This window comes from Balaenoptera borealis (genome assembly GCF_965194805.1).
Source record: "Balaenoptera borealis genome assembly, chromosome: 2".
Taxonomy (NCBI): domain Eukaryota; kingdom Metazoa; phylum Chordata; class Mammalia; order Artiodactyla; family Balaenopteridae; genus Balaenoptera; species Balaenoptera borealis.
In genome coordinates, this window is record NC_138867.1 from 165,667,510 (window position 1) to 165,690,101 (window position 22,592).

The following is a 22,592-nucleotide window of genomic DNA, read 5'->3' on the forward strand; positions in this document are numbered from 1 at the left end:
GTGTGTGTGTGAAAAAAATAAATAAATAAAGTATAGTCACAAAATTGTAAAATCATCACTACTATCTAATTCCACAACATTTTCAACACCCCAGAAAAAACCCCATTCCCCTTATTGGTCACTCCCCATTCCCTCCACCCCCACCACTGGCAAGCACTAATCTACTTCTGTCTCTATGGATTTGCCTATTCTGCACATTTCACATAATTGGGATCATATAAGATGTGACCTTTCATGTCTGGCTTCTTTGGTCTGCATAATGTTTTCAAGGTTCATCCATGTTGTAGCATATATCAGAATTTCATTCCTTTTTATGGCTGAACAGCGTTCTGTTGTATGGATAGATCACATTTTGTTTATCTGTTCATCAGCTGATGGACAAGGGTTCCTTCCACTACCTGAATCGTTTTTGAATATTTCTTTTTTTCTCTTGCTTATCTTCTTCAGAGATTCCAACTATGTGTCTAGTGGGATCTCTTTTTTTCTATGTCTTGCATTTTTCTCTAATCATTTTTTCTTATTTGCTCTTTTTCAATTCATCTTTCTTAATTTTTTCTATCCTTTTCTCTCTGTCCCTGATTGTTATCCATGATACCTCATCCCCTCTTCATGGCTTCATATGTGGCCTTTATTTCAGGGATAGTCAAATTCTCCTCTCCCTCTTTTTCCTGAGCTCTGCTAGAAAAAAATTTTTTTCATTTCTTTCTGCTGTCCTGTCATTGCTTCACCAAGCGCCTGCGATTCAGCTTTGAGACCTTGCATGATGGAGGTGATAGTTTTAGTATATTCTATGAGTTCTTGGGGGTGAATCTTTGCTCATCATGCTCATCTTTTCTACAACAAAATCTTTTGGAGAGATGTTCTTCACTTGTTGATTTTTCCTCTTTCTTTCTTTTTTTCCTGGTTGAATTCTTCTTGGATGAGCTGTTTTCACAAGGATGGTGTGGGGAGAAGCCAGGGTATTTGCATTAGTTCATGGAGATGCCTCATAAGACAGGTGTGTGTGATTGAGGCTGCTGATCTCTCCCCTGCTGAGCTGACCAAGAGCGGCAGCTGCTTCCCCTGGAGCCCCTCCCTACTCCCCTTGTTAGCCAGGCAGCGGTTTGCCAGGTCCTTCATGTAGCCTCTTATCTCTCTGAGCACCTTATCTCCTTCCACTCTACTGTATCAAATGTTCTTGTTTTGTCCCAACCCCCACCCCGGGTTGGCCACCCACCTGCATGGGTCTGTCCTGCACTGGCCCTGCCTTGAAGGTCTCCGTGGATGGCCCAGTGTACCCTGCCCCCGGCAGTTTTTCTCATTTTATTTCAGAGTTTGGAGTTAGAGGTTTTCCCTCATTTAATCAAAGACAGAGAGTTGCTGTTTCTCATTTTCTTTTCTTTTCTTTTTTTAATGGATATGGGTCCCTTAAAAAAATCTTTTTTAATTTAATTTTTTAAATTTTTACTATTTTTATTTTTGGCTGCGTTGGGTCTTCGTTGCTGTGTGCAGGCTTTCTCTAGTTGTGGTGAGTGGGGGCTACTCTTCCTTGCAGTATGTGGGCTTCTCATTGCGGTGGCTTCTCTTGTTGTGGAGCACGGGCTCTAGGAGTGAGGGCTTCAGAAGTTGCAGCAGGTGGGCTCAGTAGTTGTGGCATGTGGGCTCAGTGGTTGTGGCTTGCAGGCTCTAGAGCACAGACTCAGCAGTTGTGGCACACAGGCTGAGTGGCTCCGAGGCATGTGGGATCTTCCCGGACCAGGGATTGAACCCATGTCTTCTACATTGGCAGGCGGATTCTTGACCACTGCGCCACCAGGGAAGCCCCTGTTTCTCATTTTCTTTGCTGCTTTTGTTGGGTTTGGGAGAAGAGGCAGACAGGAAGTCATGAGGAATCCTTTCTCACATTAATTCCAATAAAAGAATGACCAAAAGCAAATGCTTGGGAAAAAGTAATGAAGATTTGGAGCTAACACACCCTCCCTTACTACAAAATGCAGGAAAAATTAAATACATGTAAATTTCTGAATTCAGTTAAAAATCTTTACAGGGATATCCCCCACCCACACACTCCAGTTTATGATAGTAAAAATAAACAAAATGCCCCAATGTCTCTAAAACCAAATTTCAACTGTATTATATAGCTCATGTTTTAAGTCAAACTATGCCAAACATTGCTTCTGAATTTGGAGAAAATTCAGGCATCTCCATAGCATGGTAGAAAACAGTTATCTTACAGAAAGGCAGAAATACTACTTGATATAAAGGAGCAATGGGTGTAAAACACTTGGCAAAGTGTTGCTCCCATTTGAAATCAACATTGGGTTTTTCTCTTTGCCTCATCTCCTTCCCAATCACAATGGGGACCTGGCCAGGCTGGACCAGGTCCTGGGCAGACACAGTTTTGGGGGGAAATGGAGCTCTCCATCCGGATTGGGCCCTTAGGACAGTCACTGGGACAGCCATCTCTCACCTGGTGCTGTTTTTGGCCCCTGCAGGTCTGTGTCTAATTGACTGTGGCCTGGGCCTCTCTCTCTGGAGCACTATGACCTGGAGGGCCCTAGAGCTCTTTGTGAGGCTGCCAGAGACTGGTAATACCCGAAGTCACAATCTCAGGGCTCTCAGCCTTGTGTTTTCCAGCTCAGCCTCTAAAGCCAGTTCTCCAGGCCATCTGGCCTCTGTCACCACTTTGCTTGGTGTTCTCCACCTATGCCCACCCCCTGAAATGGCTACTGGAGTCCTCACGGCAGCTTTTTCACAGTCTTCCCCCCAGCTTAACTGGAATCTGGCTTCCCTCCCCCGTTGCCCCTCATCCTCCCTTGTCCTGAGCCTCTTGGTGCGGAGCTTGCATTGGAGTGTCCCAGTGCTGCTCCCTGCAGTTCTGCTCTGCGGTCCTTTTGAAATCCTGTTTGGGCTCATCACCTTCCCCCGCACTACTCACCACCGCTTTGGAAGTTCTGGGGCTGTGGCTCTTAGCTTCTGCTCTATGCCTGGGAGATTTCCAGGGCCCACCCTGCTGTGAAGGGTTACCTCTGTGGCTCCCCTGGCTGCCCACAGCACACCGGTCACCCCCAAAATGGCCCCGACTCCTGGGCATAGGTCTCTTTATGTGATTGTCTCTCCAAGCCCCCTGGAAGCTCCTCTCCCAAGATAGAGTCTTAGTCATCTGTATCCCATTGTCAAAGTTAGGGACAGCCTAATGACCAGCACAGTCTGTTTTAAGAATAAACAAGACTGGAAGATGGGAACGTAGAGAAAGAAGCACAGGCTCTGCTTCCCTCTGCTGCGGCTCAGCGTGCCCCTTCCCCAGGCTGGAAGCTTTTCTCCATACGCCAGTCTCAGGGGACACTTCCTTGCTCCTCCTTCCTCCCTCCATAGCCCTTAACTTCCAGGACAAGTCCTCGGGCCCTGCTTCCAGTTTTCCTTTCTGCTTAGGGAAGGAGACTGGAGGCCGGCGCGGCCTGTGGCCGGTAGAGGGCAGGCACCCTCCCAGCCGGCAGGGGATTGCTGCCTCCCCCGGTGCCTGGGGCCGGTCTTGGAGGCTCAGGTGAGATTAAGTAAGGGTGCATTGGTGCTGAGCCTTGAGCCCTGCTCTGCAGCCTCCAGCGAAGGATTTGACTACTGACTCAAGTAGGGTACCTGCCACGCGGAGGAAGCCTCACGCTGGCAGGAAGGGATGAGACTCCTGAGGTGGTGAGGTGTCTTGCCTCTCCTTTGGTGAGAGGCTCTTGGGGGCCAGTGAGGAGGGAGGCCAAGCAGGGGTGTGGGAAGAGCTCGAGAGGGAGAGCTGGGAGCCCAGGTTGGGATCCCCTCTATGCAGGTGCTCATTGCTGCCTGCTGTCAGCTCTTCCAGTCCCAAGGTCACAGGTAGAGGGAGAAGATTGTCTGGGAACTTTCCTGGGACTGGAAAAGAGTGGGTGGTTGGTCAAAGAGTTGTGTTTGACCAGGTCTGATTCTTCCACCCATTTATCCCTGCAAATATACAGAAGTAAAGAAATACAACAACGGACTCACATGTTCTCCATTCACATGTTTACATGTTCTCACTCCATTCTCTAGACTGAATAACTACCAAGATTGTGCTGTGTTTACTTTGTTACTTTTTCTTTGCTGAAGCATTTTAAGGCAAATCTTAGACATTTTGCCATGTCACTTCTAAATACTTTGTTATGCATCTTTCAAAAACATGTCAGCTACTTTCATACCATAATGCCATCATCATACTTAACAAAATTAACAATGGTTCCTTGGTATCAACTAACATCAGTTCATAGTTGAATTTCTTTGGTGTAGTTTTACTATTGTTTGTCATGTAAGGCCCAATATGTGGTTGTGATAGCTCTTAAGTCTGTTTTGATGGACAGCGTTCTCCCTTTTATTCTGAGTCAATGACGTGTTGCTGACGCTGGTCAACCTGTACAATGGCTCTCAGACTCTCAGTCTGTTTATCTGTATAGTAGGTACTGTTGCTGCCCTGATGGATTCCCTTTACTGGCACACCCAACATTTTTTTAAAATTAATTAATTAATTAATTTTTATTTATTTTTGGCTGCGTCAGGTCTTAGCTGGGGCACGCGGGATCTTCACTGAGGCATGTAGGACCTTCTGCTGCGGTGCACAGGCTCTTCGTTGTGGTGTGTGGGCGTCTCTCTAGTTGTGGCCCGCAGGTTTTCTCTCTCTAGTTGTGGCACACAGGTTCCAGAGCGCATGGGCTCTGTAGTTTGCGGAACGTGGACTCTAGGCTCTAGTTGAGGCGCACGAGCTCAGTAGCTGTGGCCCACGGGTTTAGTTGCCCCGCAGCATGTGGGATCTTAATACCCCGAACAGAGATCAAACCCATGTCCCCTGCACTGTGAGGTGGATTCTTTACCACTGGACCACCAGAGAAGTCCCTGGCACACCCAACTTCTGTCTGCAGTGAATGTTGGCTGTAAGGGCTCACAGCTGCCCTCTACTCAGAGGAATTGCTTGTAGAAAGTTGCTCTTAGCCAACCCGAGCTCACCCTCTTCATGGCCCGCAGCCAGTGATTGACAGGGGTACTGAAGCCTAGCTTTCTTGACCTGAGGAGGGACAATACTGTAGTGGTGCTCATGCTCCAGAGCTTTCCAGGGGACTAGGCAGAGCCTAGACTTCAACTGAAAGCACTCATTTCCTTAGCTTCTTCCCCTGTCCTACTCTGCCTCCCTCAGTTCCTTGCAGGTTTCTTTTGAGAGCACTTGCATGAGAATCCTAGGGTCAAACTGTGCTTCTAGGAGACCTAAGTCTATTTTCTTCCTTAGAGTGTCATTTAACTTTTACTTTGATTTCTTGAATACCTACAAATGGAAATGAACTCTGGAGGCCTAGTCAGAAGCAGGTTCAACTCTTTATAGCAAGATTACTTCATCAGTGGTCTGGGCAGCATATTGTAAGCCATCTGGAGGCATAGGGGATCAATGAATTCAGTCTGATCCCTCTGTTGTGAAGTTCCCCATCAACCTCTCATCTAGACACTCCATCCATTGATTATTCCCTGACTCAGTTACTGCACTCAGGGTGGCAAGGAGGATATTTTTCTAATTCTTTTTCTAACATCATTTCTTCCACATTTATCACCTGGAATATTTCCATAGGGAAGAATTTTCCCTGATCAATGAAAGCTATTTGGTTGTCCTGCAATGCAATTTATTCAGGAAAGGTTAGTTTCTTTCCTGTTAATTGACAATGCTCAGTAAAGAGGTGATGCCCTTTACTTCCTGGTTCTATTACCATTATTACTCATGTCATCGTTTATTTCAGTATCAAGATACATGTGTATGTTTTTAAAAATTGAGATAAAACTCATATAACATAAAATTCACCATTTTAATCTTTTAAAAGTGTACAATTCAGTGGTTTTTAGTATAATCACAATATTGTACAACCAACATCACTATCTAATTCCAGAACATTTTATCACCCAAAAGGCAACCCCATCCATTAAGCAGTCACTCCTCATTACTCCCCAGCCCCAGCCCCTGGAAACCATTAATCTACTTCCTGTCTCTATGGATTTGCCAATTCTGGACATTTCATATAAATGGAATCATACAATATGTGGCTTTTTGTGTCGGGCTTCTGTCCCTTGGCTAAATGTTTTCAAGTTTCATCCGTGTTGTAACATGTATCAGTACTTCATTATTATTCATTCACTATTGACTGATATTCCACATTTTGTTTATCCATTAATTGGTTGATGGATATTTGGGTTGTTTCCATTTTTTGGCTATTAGGAATAATGCTGCTATGAACACTGAGGTACAAGTTTTTGTGTGAACATATCTTTTAAATTACCTAGAGGTAGAATTGCTGGTCATATGGTAACTCTATGTTACCTTTTTTTTTTGGCTGCATTGGGTCTTTGTTCCTGAGCGCGGGCTTTCTCTAGTTGCGGCGAGTGGGGGCTACTCTTTGTTGTGGTGCACAGGCTTCTCATTGCGGTGGCTTCTCTTGTTTCGGAGCACAGGCTCTAGGCGTACGGGCTTCAGTAGTTGCAGCATGTGGGCTCAGTAGTTGTGGTTCACAGGTTCTAGAGCGCAAGCTCAGTAGTTGTGGTGCACGGGCTTAGTTGCTCCGCAGCATGTGGGATCTTCCTGGACCAGGGCTTGAACCTGTGTCCTCTGCATTGGCAGGCAGATTCTTAACCACTGTGCCACCAGGGAAGCCCTATGTTACCTTTTTAAGGAACTGCTAAACTGTTTTCCACAGCCTCTGTTCTGTTTACATTCCCACCAGCAATGTGTGAGGGTCCTAATTTCTCTACATCTTCATCAACACTTGTTACTTACCATTTTAAAAATTATAGCCACTCTGGTGAGTGTCAAGTGGTATCTCATGTGGTTATGACTTGCATGTTCCTAATGCTAATAATGTTGATCATCTTTTCATGTGCTTATTGGCTATTATATATCTTTGGAGAAATTTCTACTTGAATCCTTTGCCCATTTTAATTTTTATTGGATTGTTTCTCCTTTTGTTGTGGAGTTGTAAGAATTCTTTATAAGTTCTATCCAGACTAGACGCTAGGCTTTCTGCTGTCTTGATGCTATCCTTTGATGTACAAAAGTTTGAAACCCCCCCATTTATTGAGATATATTGACAAATAACATTGTGTAACATTGTATAAGTTTAAGGTGTACAATGTGGTGATTTGATATACATATATTTTGTGAAATGATAACCATATTAAAGTTAGTTAACACATCCATCACCTCATATATCTACCATTTGTATGTGTGTGTGTGTGTGTGTGTGTGTGTGTGTGTGTGTGTGTTGGTGAGAACATTTAAGGTCTATTCTCTTAGCAAATTTCAAGTATACAGTACAGTATTCAAGTATACAATACAGTATTGTAAACTATGGTCACCATGCTGTACATTAGATCCCTAGAACTTCTTCTAATTGCAAATTTGTATCATTTGACCAACATGTCAAATCTCCCCATTCCCCCCACTCCGAAATCCCTGGCTACTCTCTGTTTCAATAAGTTCAGGTTTTTAGATTCCACACATAAGTAAGATCATACAGTATTTCTTTCTCTGACTTACTTCACTTAGCATAACACCTCAAAGTTCATCCATGTTGTCGCAAATGACAGGATTCCCTTATTTTTTATGGCTATATAATATTTATGTGTGTGTGTGTATGTCCATATCATCTTCTTTATTCATTCATCTCTAGACGGACACTTAGATTGTTTCCACGTGTTTGCTATTGTGAATAATGCTGCAGTGAACGTGGGGGTGCAGATATCTTTTCAAGATAGTAATTTTATTCCCTTTAAATATGTATCCAGAAGTGGAATTGCTTGATCATATGATAGTTCTATTTTTAATTTTTTGAGGAACTCCATACTGTTTTTCTTTTTTAAAAAAATTTATTTATTTTTGGCTGCGTTGGGTCTTCTTTGCTGAGCGCAGGCTTTCTCTAGTTGTGGCGAGTGGGGGCTACTCTTTGTTGTAGTGCACGGGCTTCTCATTGCGGTGGTTTCTCTTCTTGCAGAGCACAGGCTCTAGGCACGCGGGCTTCAGTAGTTGTGGCTTGCGGGCTCTAGGGCGCAGGCTCAGTAGTTGTGGTGCACAGGCTTAGTTGCTCTGCGGCATGTGAGATCTTCCTGCACTAGGGCTCGAACCCATGTCTCCTGCATTGGCAGGCAGATTCTTAACCACTGTGCCACCAGGGAAGTCCCTCCATACTGTTTTAAATAGTGACTGTGCCAGTTTACATTCCCACCAACTATGCATAAGGGTCCCTTTTCTCCACATCCTCTTCAACACTTGTTATCTCTTATCTTTTTAATTATAGTCGTTCTAACAGGTGTCAGATAATATCTCATCATGGTTTTGATTTGCATTTCCATGATAAAGTTTAAAGTGTATTTTGTCTGATATAAGTATAGCTACTTCTGCTCTCTTTTCATTTCCACTTGCATGGAGTATCTTTTTCCATTCCTTGACTTTGAGCCTATGTGTGTCCTTAAAGCTGACATGAATCTCCTGTAGGAGGCTTGTATTAGAGCAGGGGTCCCCAACCCCTGGGCCACGGACTGGTACCAGTCCATGGCCTGTTAGGAACCGGGCTGCACAGCAAGAGGTGAGGGGCAGGCGAGTGAACGAAGCTTCATCTGCCAGTCACCATCACTCCCCATTGCTCACATTACCACCTGAACCATCGCTCGCAATACTGCCTAAACCATTCCCCCCCACCCCAAACCCCTCCGTCCATGGAAAAATTGTCTTCCACGAACCCAGTCTCTGGTGCCAAAAAGGTTGGGGACTGCTGTATTAGAGTCTTGTTTTTTCAATCCATCCAGCCACTCTATGCCTTCTGATTGGAGAACTTAATCCATTTACACTTAGAGTAATTATTGATAGGTAAGGACATACTAATGCCATCTTATTGTTTGCTAGATGTTTTGTTGTTCCTTTATTCCTCTCTTGCTGCCTTCCTTTGTGAGTTAAATTTCTGTGCTGGTATGCTTTGATTCCCTTCTGCTTATCTTTCATATATCTACTATAGGTTTTGCTTTGTGGTTACTGTTAGCCTTGCATAAAACATCTTATAGATATTACAGTCTGTTTTATGCTGATAACAACTTAAATCACTTACAACAAGTTTACTCTTTTTTCTCCCTTCCTTTTATGTTTTTGATGTCATAATTTACCTGTTTTTATGTTGTGTACTTATTAACAACTTATTATAGCTACAGTTATTTTAATACTTTTGTCCTTTAACCTGTATAGTAAAGTGGTTAATATATCACCATATTACAGTATTAGAGTATTCTGAGTTTGACTATATACTTACTTTTATCAGTATGTTGTGTATTTTCATGTTGCTAATTAGCATCCTTTCATTTTAGCTTGAAGAACTCCTTTCAGCATTTCTTTCAAGACAGGTCTAGTGGTGATAAACTTCCTCAGCTTTGTTTGTCTGGGAAAGTCTTTACCTCTCCTTCATCTCGGAAGGACAACGTTGCCATATAGAGTATTCTCACTTGGCAGTTTCATCCTTTCAGCACTTTGAAAATATCATCCCCCTCTCTCCTGACCTGTTAGGTTTCTACTGAGATATCCTGATAGTCTTATGAGGGTTCCTTTATAAGTTACAAGTTTCTTTTTCCTTGCTCCTTATAAGATTTTCTCTTTGTCTTTGTCTTTTGACAATTTTACTACAATACGTCCTAGAGAAGATCTCTTTAAATGGTTTGGTGACCTATGAGCTTCATGAACTTGGATAGCCAAATCTCTTCCCAGATTTGGGAAGTTCTCAGCCATTATTTCTCTAAATAAGTTTTCTGCTTCCCGCCCCCCTTCTCATTCTGAGATTCCAATAATTCGCAGATTGTTTCTTTTGATATTATCCCATGGATCACACAGGCTTTCTTCACTCTTTTTCATTATTTTTTCTTTGTTCTCCCTGACTGGATAATTTCAAAGGTCCTGTCTTCTAATTCCAGATTCTTTCTTCTGCTTCATCCATTCTGATGTTGATGCTCTCTATTGCACTTTTTTTTTTTTTTTTTTTGGCTGTGTTGGGTCTTCGTTTCTGTGCGAGGGCTTTCTCCAGTTGCAGCGAGCGGGGGCCACTCTTCATCACGGTGCGCGGGTCTCTCACTGTCGCGGCCTCTCCTGTTGCGGAGCACAGTCTCCAGATGCGCAGGCCCAGTAGTTGTGGCTCACGGGCCTAGTTGCTCCGCGGCATGTGGGATCTTCCCAGACCAGAGCTCGAACCCGTGTCCCCTGCATTGGCAGGCAGATTCTTAACCACTGCACCATCAGGGAAGCCCATATTGCACTTTTCATTTCACTCATTGTACTCTTCAGCTCCAGAATTTTGATTTGGTTCTTTTATATGATTTCTCTTTGTTAACGTTCTCATTTTGTTTGTGTATCATTTTCCCGATTTTGTTCTATTGTCTTTCTATGTTTTCTTGCAGCTCATTGAGCTTCCTTAAAACAACTATTTTGACTTTTTATCAGGAAAACTACAGATCTTCATGCCTTTGGTATTGGTTACCAGAAGATTATTGTGATCCTTTGGTGGTGTGATAGTTCCTTGATTTTTCATGTTCCTTGAAGTCTTGTGATGCTGTCTTCACATTTGAAGTAGCAGTTACCTCCTCCAGTCTTTACTCAGTGACTTTGAGAGAGAAATACCTTCTGTCAGCCCTGCTAGGCATTCTGAGGTTTCTGGATATGCCTACTCTACATTCCTTGTTGCCTCTTGTGGCAGAATTCTTAAGCTTATATGCCTTCTCTCCATCCTGCAGTGCACCAGACCAGAGGCTGACAGACTCCCTTTTGCTTTTCCAAGGATAGAGCTAAAGCTCGAGTTTGTGGTCTCTCCCTGGCCAGCAGATTTAGGCCACCTTTCTACACATGCTCACTACTGTCTGCCAGAGCTTGCTCTCACCACCATCAGGAGTGCATTCAGGGAGATAAGCCCCAGGGAGGTGTGTAGATGAGGCACATGGAGCATTGGCAGTGCCTGTGGGCCATTTGGGAGGTTTCAAAGGTAAAGTGTCCCCAGCAGCTCATGACAGTTAGTAGGATCCATGTCCCTTTAATGTCCTCTGAGGGTCCTATCTGCTCTCACTCAACCTCTTCCCACCCCCCAGTCATGTAGCTCACAACTCAGTACTCTGAATGGAGCAAGAGAGAAATGACATCTTTGACAGGATCCCACACTGCTGGAGAAGCTGTGTGCTCACTCACACACTCTCACTTTACCCTGCAGGAGAAATCACTGACCAAGAAAATGATTTCTTAGCATTGAGCTGTGCCAGTTTTGGGGACAGGTAATGCAGGTAAACTCAAACTGTTCCTCTTACCCTCTCCAATGTGTCCAAATGTGTATTTTTCTGCTCCAGCTATGTGCTGGAATTTCTCTTCTGGAAACCTGGACTTCCACAAAAGCTCTCTCATTCATAAGTGATTGTCTAAGACAGTGTTCTCCAGGGAGAGAGGCTCACTCCCTCCTCATAATCTTTATCATGCCTCCTGGATATGCACAACTGTCATTTTCTCACATTTATATCAAGTCAAGTGTTGCAAAACAGCTCCAAGCTCCTCCATCCAACCAGTTTGCCTATCCAATACATCCCAAAATTTATACTACAGAAGCTGTGGCACTGTTACTGTTGTCAAATAATTTGAAAAAAAATAACACAAAAAAAGGACAAACAATATACTTGCAGGTCACCAGTCTGCAGCCTCTGATAACAGCCTACTTCTAGTTGTCCAATTTGCAGTAGGTATATTCATTTCCATCCGTTGTTTGATCTAACTTTCCTCCTGTCTTCATCCTACTCATGCTACACTTATTTTCCTGATTCCTTTCTTTTTCAAAGTCTCTGTCTTACAGTGTTATATATTCATGGGTATTGGATTATATTTTGAATTATATTGAAATCTTTTGTACATTTGTATCTCTACAGGCTCCATTTCCCCAAAATGGAATTCCTTCCCTATTCTTCATATTTAAACCATTTCATCTTTCAATGTTCTACTCACATACTGTCTCTTTTATAAAGACCTCCTTGGCATCCCTTTTCCCGTTCATCAATCCATCCATCCATCCATCCATCCACCCAGGTCTCACCCCATCCTGAATTCTGAGAGCCCTGAGTACCCCATTTGTTAGATCACTTGGGACCTTATCAGGCATACACTTCTTGCTCTCTGTCGTGGGTTGAATGATGGCTCCACAGAAGACATGCCTATGCCCTAAACCCTGGACCCTGTGAATATGAGCTTATATGGAAAAAAAGGTCTTTGCTGATATAATTAATTTAAGGACCTTGAGATGAGATCATCCTGGATTACCTGGTTAGGTCCTAAATCCAAATGACAAGTGTCCTTATATGACACAGAAGAGGGGACACTAGAAGAGGAAATGGAGGCAGAGATTGGAGTGTTGTAGACACAAGCCAAGTAATACCTGGAACCACCAGTAGCTGGAAGAAGACGAAGGATTCTCTTCAAGAGCCTTTGGAAGGAGTGCAGCCCAGCTGACATCTTGATTTTGTACTTCTGGCCTCCAGAACTGTGAGAGAATAAACTTCTGTTGTTTTAATTTACCAAGTTTTATGGTAATTTGTTATGGTAGCCACAAGAAACTAGAAATTCAAATGGCCAGCTCTTTAAAATCAGAGGCAGTGTGTTTTACCTCTTTGTAGGAGGTCTTTCCTCTACCTGGAGAAAAGTAGCCAGAACAGAGAGAAGAACACCAAGAACTGAGTTAATTGGCCAGGTTTCAGCATGGCCCATCCCTTATTAGCTGGCTCTCTTTTCTAAATCAGGGACACATGCCATTTCCTCTACAGAGTGACTGTGAAGGTTTCATGTGGAAATGGATGGGGAGCTCTCTTCTACTGTGTGTGTGCAGCTCTCCCATGTACTCACTGTTGCTCTTTTGTGACTTGTTTCCCTATTGAAGTGTCAGGATAAGGTCTCACCTCTGTGGGTAGAGGACAGGGTCCCTCTGAAAAGGGTGGTCATTCTGGGGTTAATCACTGGGGAAGAGGCAAGTCCTAGACATGAAATCATAATTTAGAAAGCAGGCTGAAGGCAGCCTCTCTGGATTTGGGATTTTGCTATAGTGGCCTTCTTTCAGCTTCCCCAAATAGCCATGTTCTTTTTTGTTTTAGGGCTTCTATATGTGCTATTCCCTCTAGCCAGAACATTCTTCCCCCAGCTAACTCCTATCCTCTGTCTCAGTTCTAAAAAGCAGCCTTCTATTACTACCTAGATTAGGCCAGGACTTCTGACATATTGCCCTCAGCCCATGCCCTTCTCCTCAGAAGCATGCATCACCCTTACGTCTTGTTCAACATTCTGCCTCATTTGGTGTCATACCACAGGTTCCATGGGCAAGAATGTGCCCACCTGGGTCTTGTGCTTCCCCTGCAGCAGAGAGCAGAGCACCCTCCCCACCCCCACCCCCAGCTTCACATAAGGGAAGTGACCCTAAGGTCACATTCTCTGGTTAGAGGTTACTCTCCAGTGGTCCCCGCCCCCAGCCTTCAGTTAACTCTCACTTACACTTTCTGAGGCTAATTGTGGCCAGACACACCAGTGATCAGCACCCCTGAGGCTTGCAGTCATCCCTAAGGAGTATCCTAGGGGAGGGTGCATCTATCTCAGGGGCCAGGGCTGTCACAGCTGCCCCACCCTATGGGGAGTCTCCCTCATTGATATTCCTGACCTTGACAATTTGGACTTGATTTTATTGAGGCTGCCAACCAGTGAATTTCCTTATAACAGAAAATGTCAAATTCACGTGAGAGATGGCTATAATCCAACAGGGCAACCAACATAGGGCTTGGTAAAATGTGGACTAGATCAGGCAGAAGCAATGGGGGGCATCTACACCTGTGTGCACTTGTGAAGGTTGAGTTACAGGAGATGCTGAATGTAATGGAAACATTGACTTGGAATCTTTAGGCATCTCCTGAAAGGATTAACCAATGGCATCATAAAAAGAGACAGAGGTCAACTGAAAAATAGCAGGACGACAGAGGTGCCCTTCAGACTCCTTGAAGAACCCAGCAGTCCAGGTGATTGGAATAGGATAGCACATGAGCCTGACCAGAGCCCAGAGAGAGAGAAGGCGGGTTGGGCACAGGATCACCATCAGCACTCAGGTTACCCAAAAGATGGGCCCAAATTGGACTTTTCTGGAAAAGGTTCCACAGGTTGCTAAGGCTTCTGGGGTAAAAGTATTCTTCACCTCATCCATTTTGGGATCAGTCCCCCACTAATGCATGCAGGGCCTCAAATATTAACATCTGATTGGACACATATAATGAATTGCAGAGTAGGAGGCAATAAATGTTTAGGTCAGAAAATTTGACAGTTATAATTTATATTCACTCTTAGTTCACCCATCCTGTTTAACATGGGGGTTGGGGTAACACTCACCCCACTCCTGCTCAGCCTCACAGAGCAACAAAGGAGCCTACAGCTCCTCCCACCCACATGTCTCCAGCTGGAAACCCATTCTCTCCCAAGTCCTGGCTGAGAAACCAGTTTAAAGAGGTCCTCTGTCCCCCCGCCCCACCCCCACACCAGTAACAAGGAAGTCCCTCAGGGTTGGGAGGGGTGGGAGAAGCCAGGAGACAGACCAGGTCAGGCCACTTCCCATTATTCAGCAGAAGGGGAATGAGTGGGGGCTAAGCCTCTGGTCTCTGGGGCTCATCTACACCAACTTCTTGGCTTTAAAGAAGCTCTTGAGGTGCTGCATCTGCCAGATGCCAGTGGCCACAAGGATGAAGGTCTGCAGAATGAACCACCACAGCACCCGCTGGTTGGTGCTCTCGCTGGTCTGCCGGAAGCGCTCTTCTCGCCACTGTGTGAGGGGACAACAGGAAGGCGTGGCTAGAACTGAATTGACCCCCAGGGGAAGAGCTGAAAGAGCCACTCCCTGGGAGGTTACACATCCACTGTCCCAACTGGCCCAGCCCAGCCCCTCACCCTCTGGTACTCCTGCTCCTTCTGGATCTTCTCCACTTGCTCCACCAGCTGCTGTATGCGCAGATGCAGCAGGGTCAGCTTGTCATTGGCTGCAAGTTCCGTATAATCATTGGTGTGTTCACCCAACTGCATGTCCAAGTGAATGGCCTGGGGAGCAGAGGAGCCAAGGGTGGGGGTCAGGGAGCTCAGCTCCACGCACGTGCCAGAAACCCAGCTTCCACACGCCAGTCTGGGCCTGACTGAACTGAGCAGTTCAGTGCCTCACACTCATTGATGTGGGGACTAGCTCTGCTCCAGGTGCCAAAACACCAGATCAAGGCCCTGCTTACATGGAGTTCCATGTCCAAAAGACAGAAGGGACAGAACAAAATGTGCAGAACAAAATGTGTGTGACTCAGTGTTTGAGACAAGCAGCTCCTAGGAGTTCCATGTCAGTGGGAGGTGGTAATGAAGAGCCTGGGAGCATTCAGCTGCTGGACAGCTCTGAATTTCACATTATGAAGCTTGGTCTTTATTCTAGGGATGGCAGGGAGCCGAGAGATGATTTTAAGTCAGAGTGACTCCCTCCTGGGTCCCCTCTCATTCTTCAGGACCTGTCCTCTGTATGCTTACTTCATGGAAAGCCCAGGCCTCCTCAAGAGGCACTGCCTACTGAACCCTTCTCACGCAAGGGACTGAGATGTTAAGGGTTGGTGACTTTCCCCTCCATACTCACCAGCTTGCCGTCATAGAAGAGGGCGAACCGGATGGACTCGAGGTGAAGGCAGATCTGGTGCTCTCCAGGAGACTGGGAGGTGAAGGTAAAGCTGCCCCGAGGGCCGTACTGACGGGCCAGTAGATTCTAGAGGAAACAGCCTCCGTGAGCACAGAGAAGCTGACCAGAAACCTGCTTCTAGGAGAGGAACTCTGGGGGTATCCCAGGTTCTGACCCCCACAGGCCAGGCCAGCAGGGAGGGTGTGAGGAAAATGGCATCAGTTTGGGCTTGAAAATCTCAGATCCCAGCACTGCTAGTACACAATACTCCACAGATTGCAAAGAGCATGGCGTTCCTTGAGCCCTCCTGCCTGTGAGGAGATGAGCCCTCCTCTAAGAAATGGAGGACTAGGGAGGACTAGACAATGACGCTGGAGATGTGGGGGTGGGAGGGCTGCAGGGAGTCAAGGCCTGCCTCACCTTGTTCTCGGGGTCCTTCACAAAAACGAACAAATTGATCCACTGCGGGGAGGGCTGGTACTTTTCCGTAGCGGGGTCGTATAGCTCGGTCTTGTAGTTACCTAATGGGGAGGCAGCCTGGATGCATTCCCATCCCCACTCACGACCAAGAGCCCGCCCAGGACCTCCAGGAGTCACGGGGGCCGGGGGGAGGAACAGGAAGAGCCGGGTGTCTGCGGGGCTTCACCACAGCCCTCCGCCTCTCTCCTTCCCTCTCCTGCCCCGCTTTTCTGCTGTCATCCGGGTCTGGATCAGACTTGCCTCCTCGGCGCCCCCCAACTCCGGCGCAGGCAACGGAGAGGGTGCTTTGCCCACACTGCTGTCCACCCATTTCCCACCCGTGCCCACCCCCGGCAGCAGAGGGGAGGTATGGGCCTGAGCTGATCCCGCGGGGCCTCATCCCCATTCCCTCTCAGGACTCTGAGTGCGGGGAGGGCAAGGCCGGGACTCTGGGTGCGGGGAGGGCAAGGCTCGCGCGCACCTATGACCACTGTGCCATCGGGGATTTCCTGGATGAAGCACTTCTCCTCCAGCTCGCTGACCTTGAGGTAGAACGCGCCTCCGCCGCCCGTGAGCGCCAGCAGCTGCCCCAGCAGCAGCGGCAGCAGTCCGGCTGCCCTCGCTCGGCCCCATCCCTGCCCGGGGCCGGCCCCGGGCCCAACGCCTCGCGTCCCGCAGGCCCCCGCCACCTTCCCAGCCGAGTCCGAGGCTGTCTGTGCGGGGCCTGCGAGGCTGCAAACTCGGGCACGGACTACAAATCCCAGGAGCCCCCGCGCGGACTCGCGTTGCGGAGGGGCCACGCGAGCTCCCACCCCACTAGTGAGGCGCTGTTCCGCGCTTTCCTTGCCCCGCCTCGCTTAATGCGCGCAGAAACCCAAGGAGGCGGGTGCTCTTAGTCCCATCTTGCTGATGTGGTAACAGCCTCAGAGAGAAGAAGGAAGGGACTAGCCCTCTGAAACTTGCAGAGCGGCTGCCTGAGATGGGTGTTGAGAGTGTGGGCAGGTCCAGGCATGACCTGGACCTGAACCTCGAGGAGGTTAGAAGTGATGGTGAGACAGAATGAGAACTGCAGAGAAGCCCTGGGGGGTTCAGAGGCTGACGTAGTAGTTCAGGAAAGGAACGGAGAAATGTCCCTTTTATGGAAGGGGTAAGTTTGACTCAAGCTCTGAAGGATGGTTAAAATCTCCCTGAGCAGCGAGGGAGCAAGAACAATTTAGGTGGAGAGACCTAGAATTGCCTAACAGCAGCAGGCCAGTTAAGGGACTAGGGGAAGAAAGTTTATGGTCACATGGAGGGAGGAGGTAAGTTGGGCCGAATCACTGAGGGGGCAGGAGCTGCCAGGCCCACTTGCACAGGTGGGACTCTTCATCCAGTGGGACCAAAAGAAAAGACTGTGAGTGAGCCTGGCGGGTGAAAGAAGTCGGCAGGAATGCAACTGGAAAAGGAAAGGGAATACACAACTGAAAGGTGTGGGAGGGTGGGGCCAACATGACAAGACAGGGACCCAGGAATAGCAAATCTCAGGAATTCCGAAGCTCACGATGCTCTGAGTAGGGCAGTGTATACTCAAACGTCAATATAAAGCAGTAGCCCTCCCCAGGTGGTGGGATGAAGTCCTCCACCATCTAGTGCCTGATGATAATAGATGCTCATTGGTTTATTCAGTAATATAAAATGATGATGAAAATAACAATACTTTTTATTCTTCTGTGCCAGCCACTGTTCTAAGCACTTTTAAACGTACTAACTAAATTAATATTTTAAAAACTCTATAAGGTAGACTCTAATAGGATTCCAGTTTAACAGCTGGGGAAGCAGTGGCAAAGAGAGGTTGAGTAATAACTTGCCCAAGGTCATCCAGTGATAAGCGGCAGGCATTTGCTCACACAAACTCTGGGCAAGACTTTACGATACATGTTGGACATGAATATGAGTAAAACCTGTCTCCTGTCCTCTAAGAGCCCACTGAAAAGCAAAGGAGCAATGTCAATACAGTGTTTTAAGATTAATAATATGGGGGCTTCCCTGGTGGTGCAGTGGTTGGGAATCCACCTGCCAATGCAGGGGACACAGGTTCAAGCCCTGGTCTGGGAAGATCCCACATGCCACGGAGCAACTAGGCCCGTGAGCCACATTTACTGAGCCTGCGCGTCTGGAGCCTGTGCTCCACGACAAGAGAGGCCGCGATAGTGAGAGGCCCGCGCACCGCGATGAAGAGTGGCCCCCGCTTGCCACAACTAGAGAAAAAGCCCTCGCACAGAAAGAAAGACCCAACACAGCCAAAAATAAAAAATTAATTAATTAATTAATTAAAAAAAAAGATATCTCTAAAAAAAAAACATTTAAAAAGATTAATAATATGTTTTAGCTACCAGAAATTGTCCCCTCACTTTATCAGTGTGGCCCATTGATAATTCTAGGGGAACGTTTTTATTCCTTCCCTGGGAATGATCTTTAAACGAAAATGACAGATGCAGGTGTTAACAAAGGCAGACACTTTAGAAAGGTCAATTAAGACAACAGCTGAAAAGCATCTGTTGGATTTGGGAACTCGCTGTTCATCAAGGGCATTCACCAGGAGCTGGGAGCAGGGGTGATGACTCAGGGTTTGGGAGGCAGGATGAGGTGCTGTCCACGGTCCTGAATCGTGATTGCCAGTACCACCGCCTGAAGTAAGGGACTGGTTTTTGGTTTTGGTTTTTGTTGTTGTTTTATATATAAAATTTCCAATCCCTCATGAACCAATACTTTTGTAAAAAAAAAAAAAAAAAAAATGAAACTGATTATGTGCTTGAATGTCACATCAATGTTAAATTTCTATAAAAGTTTCTAAGCACTCAATTTCTGTGCTTATCTCATTGCAGACCTATAACAAACACTCATGGACCAGCACTGGCCCGCAGTGAGTAGCACTGTTTCATAGCCAGTGATCAGACTGCCCACAGAAATCCCCTAAAGGGACAAAAGTGGGAAATTATTAGGGCCTGCAGTGACATGCATGTAAGGAGATAGTGCACCAGTGACTTTACAGCAAGATTTCAAAGCCAAGAACCCAGATGTTGGGAAGGATGAGATGGTTCCCAAGTAGAAAAAGTACTGTGTTGATGATAAAACCTGTTTCTGAGTGATGACAGGGCTGAGAATATAAGAGCAGAGAGCCCACCATTCTGGGATTCTCCCACGTGACAGTGATCTCATTCCACACTGTCTGCCAAAACCACTGAACCTGGGTGCCATTTGTGAGATTTCAAGGAGACATTGGGGAACTGCATCTACTTGCCCTATCTGTGGTTCCCCTAAGATCGAAGACTCTGGCAGGCCTCTACTACATGCTGTTCCCTTTCTAAGGGATGTCCTGAGCCCCCATTGCTGCCCTCTTTTCTGCTTGCCTAATTCCTATTCACCCTTTCAAGACTCAAGTGCAGCATCACTCTTTTAGGTGTTTCCTGCCCTGGGCTCCTTGGGACCTTGCATTAACCATGTTGAATTATAATTGTCCATTCACATGCAAGTCCCTTGGGGCTGATAGCTGGAAGAGATTAAGACAGGTTTCTGCCGCATATTATCTCTTTGCTCCCCAAAGCCTAGCGAAAATCTAGGAACAGCATGATTGTGCAGTGGATGTTTGGTTAGAGAAAGGGAAGAGAGAGGAAGGAGAGAAAGTAGAAGGGAAGTATGGAGGGAAAGAGGGGGATAGAGAGAGGAAAAAGAGAAGTTGGAGGAAGAAAGAGAGAGAAAGAAGAAAGCAAGGATGAAGGAGGTTGGAGAGAAAGAAGGAAGAAGAGTAATGGTGAGTCATAAACCAAAATCTCCATACCTTATTCCTGGCCTTTCTTATGATGTCCCCTCCTCATTATTCCCATTAGGCATCTTGAGCTAGGGATGGTGGGGGTGGAGATACATCAGGGTTAGAATGTTCTTGCACATAAAATCAGAGCTTCCATGTGCAATTCTGCTCTGGTGCTGGGTGGATTCTGTTGGTTTGCTGGTGACCTCCACATCATCCCCAGGACACCGCCATGCCACTGTTCCTTCCTCTGGTCCACTGGTCTCTGCATTCTTCTTCCTCCCTGGCATGTAGAAAAATATTCCTTTTGACCATCTCCACAAAAGAATTTCCTATGAAAGTTCTTTTCCCTGTGCTTTCTTTCCCAGAACACCTGGGCACTGAAGGGTGTGTGTGTGCTGAATCCAGGGATATCAAGAACAGTTATCACACTGGACCTGGAACCAACCACTGTTCCTGCTTCATGCACCACCCCCACCCCCCACCCCCACACAGGCTCACAGTTATCCCTCTGACAGAATTCTTCCACTCCTGGTGAGTTTTCTCAGAGTTTTCTCACTGTCTCCCTTTCCGGTCCATCTCTCTTCAGGGCTTCGGGCAGCCCATCCCACAGGTCTGTGCCTGGCTTGGTCCTCCAACCCTCCTGCACTGGAGGGGTTCCCATAAGGAGGGCAAATCAAAGGGAGTGGCTGGGATGTTCCTCAGTCCTTGAGAATCAGGAAGCCATTGATCCCAGGACGCAGAGGACTTCTAGGGATAATGTGGCCAAATGCAACATACCAGTGCACTTAAGCCTCAGCTCTACTCCAGCCAAAATACTGTTATACTTTCCCACAGTAAAATGTTTGCAGCATCCTCAAAGGTCTCCACTGTCTTCCAAACATCTTTTCTGGATGAGTAAAGAAATGCACAGACTTGGTTGAGGCACCAGGACTCCTCTCTGGGCTCAGTTTTCACCAAAGGCGAATCCTCTCCCCTCATGCCTGAGGTTGTATAGGTGAACCTGGACAAGGGATGCAGCTTTCTCAGACATCTTCTATTTATCATCACCCTTTCCATCAAGTTCCCGAACTGGTAACCACTTCTGCCCTTGAATGAAGACTTTCTCTCCAGTCTTCCATGCAAATGGGAAACCTTATTCTTTTGGTTCAAAGATCATTCATTGTCTAGAATGAAATAGAAACCAGGGAAAAAGGAGGGTAGGGGACATGATGGGGAGACCAAGGTGGAGGGAGGAGAGAAGAGGAAGATGGCAAATCCAGACAGTGACACTTCCTTACTTCCCCTTTCTTCCCCTTTCCTCCCTTCTTTTCCATAACACCTCCCTCCTCCCTCTTTTCTCTCTGTTTTTAAAAGGTAAGTTTTACTATTATTCAGGCATGGTGAGGCCAACAGATCAGGAGATGATTACTATTGAAAAGATAGTTTGGGGACTTCCCCAGTGGTCCAGTGGTTAATACTCTGTACTTCTACTGCAGGGGGTGCAGGTTTGATCCCTGGTTGGGGAACTAAGATCCCACATGCCGCAGGGCATGGCCAAAAAAGAAAGAAAGAAAAGATAGTTTGTTACTCACGGTTCCCAAGCAGACTGGGTACACCAAGTCATGTAGGGCCACATGGGGAAACACCAGGGTTGGTCAGGAGGCAGAAGGAGTGAGGGGAAAGCATGGATAAAAGCTTTTATTATGGTGTTCATGGGAAGGAGTGGGTGACTGGTTAGTTTGAATAATTTCAGCAGGCTCTGTGGTGTCAGGGCTGTCATGGGTTTTCTGGTACCTGACCCTGAGGTGATTAGGGCATGAGGAATATTGGCTTGGTGCGTGAGAGTTCAATAAAGATGGTGGTTGGGGGCCAGGGGGTATGGGCTTCGGATTGGTTGGTTTACATATGAAAGGTACCCCCTCAGGTGAGTCCTTTGCTATCTCTAAGAACTAACCCTGGGAGGGGTAGTGAGGCCCCAGATGCCAGAGCATCAGGAACACAGAATATAAGAAAATATAGTTAATACACTTCCCAACCAGAGTCTGCACCACTGGGTCTCCAAAAGATCATGGCAGCATTCTCATCCCACCTACGTTGAGGGCTTTACAGGTCAGGAGATGGGGAACAGGGTGGAGCGGGTGAGGAGAAAGGTGGGTCACAGCCCTGCCTTCTCTTGGACTGGGGTGGAGCAGATTGGGGCCAAGGTTAAGAGGAAAGTAAGACAATTGGGTTTCTACTGCTGCCACTGCCAGGATACTGCTGCACCCAATCTGGCAAGTCCCAGCCATGTTTCTGGCTTTGAAGAACAGGTTCAAATGACCTAAGGTGTGTCCTGGTCTCCATCCTTCCCCATCCCCATCCCCAAAACTAAGATTCAGGATTCTGTACTGGCACATTAGTTGACTGTATGACCTTTTACCTTACTTCCCTTCTCCGGTCCTCATGTTTTCCTGCCCCTACAGCTGCTCCAGACGAGGGCTCAGCCCCCTTGCTGCTGGTCCATGTTGCTGAACTCTCTGCCTGTCAGGGGGTTGTGTCAATCACTCCAGCTTACAGGTGCCAACTGTGTGAATACTTGTCTGTTGAATGGGCACTGCCACCACTGGAGAGGAGGAAGAGAACATCAGGACTGCTCCCTG

General features: G+C 46.6%; 1 protein-coding gene across 1 annotated transcript; it reads right to left on the reverse strand.

Moving 5' to 3' along the window:
• Positions 1–14,332: 14,332 nt before the first annotated feature.
• Positions 14,333–17,809, reverse strand: LOC309623512 (transmembrane emp24 domain-containing protein 9-like; the record flags this gene model as incomplete). Its single annotated transcript, XM_082380457.1, has 6 exons — positions 14,333–14,846; positions 14,972–15,118; positions 15,687–15,812; positions 16,146–16,246; positions 16,666–17,043; positions 17,725–17,809. 6 exons carry the CDS (start codon positions 17,807–17,809, stop codon positions 14,697–14,699), a joined length of 987 nt encoding a protein of 328 aa, XP_082236583.1. The 3' UTR covers positions 14,333–14,696.
• Positions 17,810–22,592: the final 4,783 nt, after the last annotated feature.